The sequence below is a fragment of the Haplochromis burtoni genome, unplaced genomic scaffold (genome assembly GCF_018398535.1).
Source record: "Haplochromis burtoni strain Fernald_Lab_line unplaced genomic scaffold, NCSU_Asbu1 Contig_850, whole genome shotgun sequence".
Lineage (NCBI taxonomy): Eukaryota > Metazoa > Chordata > Actinopteri > Cichliformes > Cichlidae > Haplochromis > Haplochromis burtoni.
Genome location: NW_024583211.1, coordinates 999 through 6,586, shown reverse-complemented (window position 1 = coordinate 6,586; position 5,588 = coordinate 999). Strand labels below are relative to the sequence as shown.

Here is a 5,588-nt window from a genome sequence, read left to right as displayed (position 1 = left end):
GACTTTTGAAATGAGCTTAAACTGCAGGATGATCACAAGTGATTAAGAAGGCCTTAATGATCTGGAGGGAAAATACAGACACACTATTTCTACCACATATGCAGGTTTGACACCATTTAGGCTTTAAACACAAACAGCGTCTTAATACTGAATTCTATCATTCACAGGGAGCTAGTGCAAGCCTGCTGACACTGTACTAATGTGATCTCTCAGTCAATGCAAATGGATAAAGGATTAATGAGTAACTCTGGTATACAGTGTGTAACAATAGTCCAATTAAAATCAAACAAAGATGCATGAGCCTTTCCAGATCAGAAGACCAATCAGATAGCACAGCACTTAAACATTAAAGCAAACCTTAAAGAGTATCTGCATCATTATTCAGGGTGAGTTTGATACTAAGAGTGTGTTAATAGGTCATATAGTACTTTGTGACTTCCATGCTTCTACTGTGTTAATCAGAGATGAGCAGACCAGTGAGAATAAATAAATCTACAGTCAAACTTGTGTGAACCTGCTCTGGAAGTATTTCAACAAAAGCAACAGAGTAAAAATGAGGCATGACACTGCCTCTGTCTTTGTGACATCATCAATCTCCTGGTCCAGTCCCTGTTAAGCCTGTGTAGGCGGGATCATCACTGTCACAGGAGGCATTTCATGGAGTCCAGAAATGAAAGTTTGATTTATTCTATTTAAAGAATTAAACAGTTAACAGCTGCCAATCAGTAGGTTATTAGGTCATTGATTATTGATTATTGGCTCTGGATAAATATAAAGACACCATGAGGAGAGTGGAGATGAAGTATGGACAGAACACCAGCAGGTAGCGGAGCAGGGTCAGTGGGTGTGTTGAGGCAGAGGGCGGAGCTCCAGATGTGGGCTGGACTGAAACTGTGCTCAAGGAAGAGATGGGTGGTTTTAAGGCAGGAAGTGGAGCTTTGATTGGAGGTCTACCTATAGAGAGAATCCCATCTGTTCAGGTGAATCCATAAATAAAATAAATGGTGAAATCAGAGTGAAACTCCTCACCTGTGACAGTGATCCAGCTGGATGGAGACTCTCCATGACCGCTGATGTCACACTTGTAGAGGCCTTCATCAGACCTGGAAACATGCTGGATGGTCATGTGACCTGTAGGCTCTTTCCCAATGAAGACGCCATCTTTGAAGAAAGCAGCTGGGAGGTTGGAGGGAGTGGTCTTTGTTTTACAGAGCAGAGTGACGTCATCTCCCTCCATCACAGGGAGGACAGGACTCTGCAGGATCACTGATCCACCTCAACACAGAGACAAACTACAGCATTTCATCCATTTACACACAGCTTCATCAACACTAACTCCACACACTCAGCTTACCAGTGACTGTCAGGTTAACCATGTTACTGATGGGACTCTCTCTGGACTCACACCAGTAAACTCCACTGTCCAGTGGAAAGACATAACTGATGTTACAGGAGGAATGAGCTGCTATTCCCCACCGAACTCCACACTGAGTCCTCTGTTGTTTTCTTGTGTTTCTTGTCAGATTCCATCTCGTAGAGCTGTCGTCCTCCTCACAGCTCAGAGATACAAAGTCACCTTCGAAGAACTGAGATCGGTTGGGGCTCACAGTCAGATGAGCTGTGAGGGAGAGGAGAATACATCCTCCATATTTCTTAACAATTGCAAACCTTTTAAAACCACTAACCACTGTGATTGGCTGCTTCTCTGTATGGCAGCTTGTGACCCCTAGCAGTTTGTGGGTAGTACAGTTCCTAAATTGTCAGTTATTGACTTGGATTGACATTTTGTTTATGGTTTTCCAGATTGGTTTGCTGCTTTTTGGAACATCTGACATTCCCACTCAGTTGATTTAATGGGAGAGCATTGGAGCTCTGTCTCCACTGCCTGGTTTAACTTAATTAAGTTTCATTTATATAGCTTCAAAACACAACAGCAGTTGCCTCAATGCACTCGGGTGCCTTTCTACTCCGCTGCACAATTTCCAACTTTCCAGCTCAATTTCTCTGCCTGCCAAATCAATATAAGTCCATTTCTCCGTCTTTACGATCTAGCTGCTGGAAGAAGATGCAGAAAGTTATCCAAAAAAATAAAATAAAATAAAATACTGACTAAATTTCAAATTATACGCCAATGGTACATGTTGTCATGTTACTGTGTTATATGCGACCATGGATTGTATCATACACGTGTTTATATGTAGTAACTATGTTTATTTTTTAAAATGTACTAAAATGAACTTAACAGTTAAGTTAACAGTTATGTGCTTGTCAAGCACATGCTGCTTTCACTGTGACAAAACAACAATCAAGATGTCAGGGACTGTATTCTGCTAATGTGAATGTAGTGTTTTCAGTGGAAGAAACATGTCATCATATGATAAAACAGTAAATTCTTCAGTGAAAGCTGAGTCAGCTGGTTAACCCAGTCTTATATATATTATATTTGGGGTGATTGTGGCTCAAAGAGTTGGCAGTTCGTCTTGTAACCAGAAGGTTGCCGGTTCGAGTCCCGGCTCAGACAGTCTTCGTTGTGTCCTTGGGCAAGACACTTTACCCTACCGCCTACTGGTGTTGGCCAGAGGGACCGATATGGCAGCCTGGCTTCTGTTAGTCTGCCCCAGGGCAGCTGTGGCTACAGCTGTAGCTGCCTCCACCAGTGTGTGACAGTGAATGAATCAATCCATTATTATAAGCATATTTGCATAATAGCTGAAACTTGCACCACTGCCTAAGAAAGAGCTCAGTTTCATGATTGTTAATATGCAAATCTGGGTGCATCAAAACAAACACAGTCCTTCCAAGAATATCATCTTTTTTGCAAAAAAGGCTCTGGATGTTAAGGGGTTAAAGTTGTACTGTCTGAGTGTGACATGAAAGTGGGACAGGATGCGATGTCTCTGAGTTTCACCACAACATGCAACAGTAACGTGTGTCTGCTGGCCTGCAGTATATTGCACTTGAAATATGCCCACAAATTCTTCCATTTATGTCACTACTTCTCTTTTCTGGATCCCATTACTTTGAAAAATGAAAAGGTGACAAAGATCTAAAAATATTGCATTTTCATATGGAGTTAACTGCAGGCAAGATACAATTCTGATCTATCCCACCAATGAAAAGCCTCTATGAGCTCTCCTGAAGAACTTTACAGACTTTTCTTTTATTAGAGCTGCTGAGTTTCCAACTTTGACAGAAGTTTACTGACCTTGGTTTGTTGTGCAGGTCAGTAATAAGGTCACAACTAAAGAGAAATGATTACTCGGGTTAGTTCCAGGTTTTAGACTCCGCAAGGCATGCACAAAGCATTAAAAGCATGTTTAAAGTCACTAAACTCCACTTTTAAATCTTTTAACTCCACAGTATCGCAGATCAAATGCAGTGAAAAAGTTGTTTGTTCAGCCTTTGACAGCTCATCATGAACCTATTTCTATTTCACAGCAAATGTGTTTTGAAAGTCGTCTTTCAAAACTGGAAACACTGTAAAAGCAATCTTAGCAGACAGAAGTGTTTTAATCACATACTTTTTAAAAATATCAATTTAAAAATACATTTTATATTAAAAACATAAAATGAAGCTAAAATGTAACTTGGTTAGAGTTTGTGGGGACCTTAATATATATATATATTTTAAGACTGTTGTTTCCCAAATTCTAAAATTTTTAGACTTTGTTAAAGAATATCCTGGGAGCTGAAAAATGCTATAGGGGTACCAGAACGTTTTAAATGAAAGTAAATGTTATTGGAAACAAACTCAATTATCATAACTGGTACCCTAAATGAGACAACAGAACTGCAGGGCAGATGTCAGCTAGTGTAGTATTAATTCAAAATGCTGTACTTACAGAGCAGCCACAGCAGAGTCATTGGTTCCATTGTTTCTCTTGGTGATTGACACTTCGATCATAGTCAAACGTCATAGTCACATCTCGTTAGACACGCCTCCTTCCTGATTCTGTGAGACACTGTGGTTTGGCTTTGCCCTCCTATAGCTTTAAAGAAATGTTTCTTTTTTCATAAGTCTATAAAGTGAGGAAATGAGAAATGCTTCTTTGTTTTACGAGCCAGAAAGACCCAAACTACACTTGTCATGATAATCCTTGATTTAATATTTATCCTAAAGTTTAAACTAAAAACAAATACACTACATGTTTTGTTTCCACTGTGCCATCAGTTTAGCTAAGAGGAAATGAGATGGAGGTGCTTTTCTCTTCTTTCACTCTCTGCTTTAACCACTAAAATGTGGTGAGACAAAAAAAAAAGGGTACAGCTTGTCTGGTTCAAACTGCTTTCAACCTTTTTGCTCATCTGACCCACATAAACATCCTTTTTCTGCCTATTGTCACAAACTAGGCTGCATGGTATCATTCAAAATGCTATTTATTTTAAATGAAGAAATAAAACAGAGGCCTTACACAAACCATGGATTTTGTGGTCAGTACAAACAGTGGTGTCGATAAGTTCATCGGTGGAATAATGGCGTACACAACATTGTTTAGTGCTAACCCAAACCAAACGCAAAAAAAACAACACAGGGTAAAGCACTGGCCATTGTCACTAATTGGAAATGAGCTACTCTACTTCTCCTCCAGCGCCTGCAAACGAGGCACAAAACAGACAAACAGACCGACAGAAAGTGAGTTGTCACACAGTGTTGGGGAGTAGCGTAATACGTGTACCGCTGTTATGTATTTAAAATGCAAAATATGAGTAACTGCATTCTGTTACAGTTACCATCTAAAAAGGTGGTATTTAGAATACCAGCGTGGGTTGTCACACTATCCAAAGTTCACGGGCAGGGGAGGTTATCCCAGCCTGCTTCAGGCTATTAAACAATGCAGCCTGAAATAGCACCGACCAGAGCTAACACAGCTTAGAATCACCATTTAACTTAATTTGCACATTGTCAGCCTGCTGGAGGCTGAAGTACCTGAGATAAACACATGCAGGAATAGGTTGAACGCGTGAGATGGCACTGTAAGTGACCGATTAAGCACATCTAATAAAAGTAAAAATGATTTAAGATAAAGGTGCTCATCCTCCTGCTCATCTGGGGGACCATCAGTGGTTTCCCAGGCCTTCCAAGAGACATAATCTCTTATTTTTTATATTTTTAAATGTTACCACTGTTTAATTTACACAATATTTTGTATTATTTCACTTGAAATCTGTAAAATTTTTAGAAAAGCTTTATATGTAATCTGGTGTAGTGGAAGCATCAGTTTCACACAAACTGATTTCTAACAGATGGAGAAGTTGGAGTTTTTCCTGAACAGGCCCACCTCCCTGGTGGATTTTCTTTGTTTAGGGTTTTTGGGATATCCCGTCTAACACATGACTAATTAATGTGAAAGCCTCTGCTAAAATCTGACAAGAGCGATGTTTTTACTATTCATCATGTACACCACATGTAAACCAATGTAAACCAAATGTGAATTGTGCTAACATGTGAGATTTTCAATTATTTTGAGCAAAGTATTTCAAAACATTACTCTAATACAGAGGCGGGGGACTCTAGCCCCCGAGGGCCGGTGTCCTGCAGGTTTTAGATGTGTCCTTGATCCAACACAGCTGATTTAAATGGTTAAATT

The 5,588-nt window shown here is 39.8% G+C and overlaps 1 protein-coding gene across 1 annotated transcript; it reads right to left on the bottom strand.

Annotated features, from left to right (window-relative positions):
* Positions 1-6: 6 nt before the first annotated feature.
* Positions 7-4,195, bottom strand: LOC102306617 (Fc receptor-like protein 5). The gene is made up of 5 exons (XM_005950836.3): positions 3,843-4,195; positions 3,206-3,241; positions 1,355-1,618; positions 1,030-1,275; positions 7-954 (listed from the first exon to the last, which is right to left on the bottom strand). The coding sequence occupies exons 1-5, from the start codon at positions 3,871-3,873 to the stop codon at positions 746-748; spliced, it is 786 nt and encodes a 261-aa protein (XP_005950898.1). The 5' UTR covers positions 3,874-4,195; the 3' UTR covers positions 7-745.
* Positions 4,196-5,588: the final 1,393 nt, after the last annotated feature.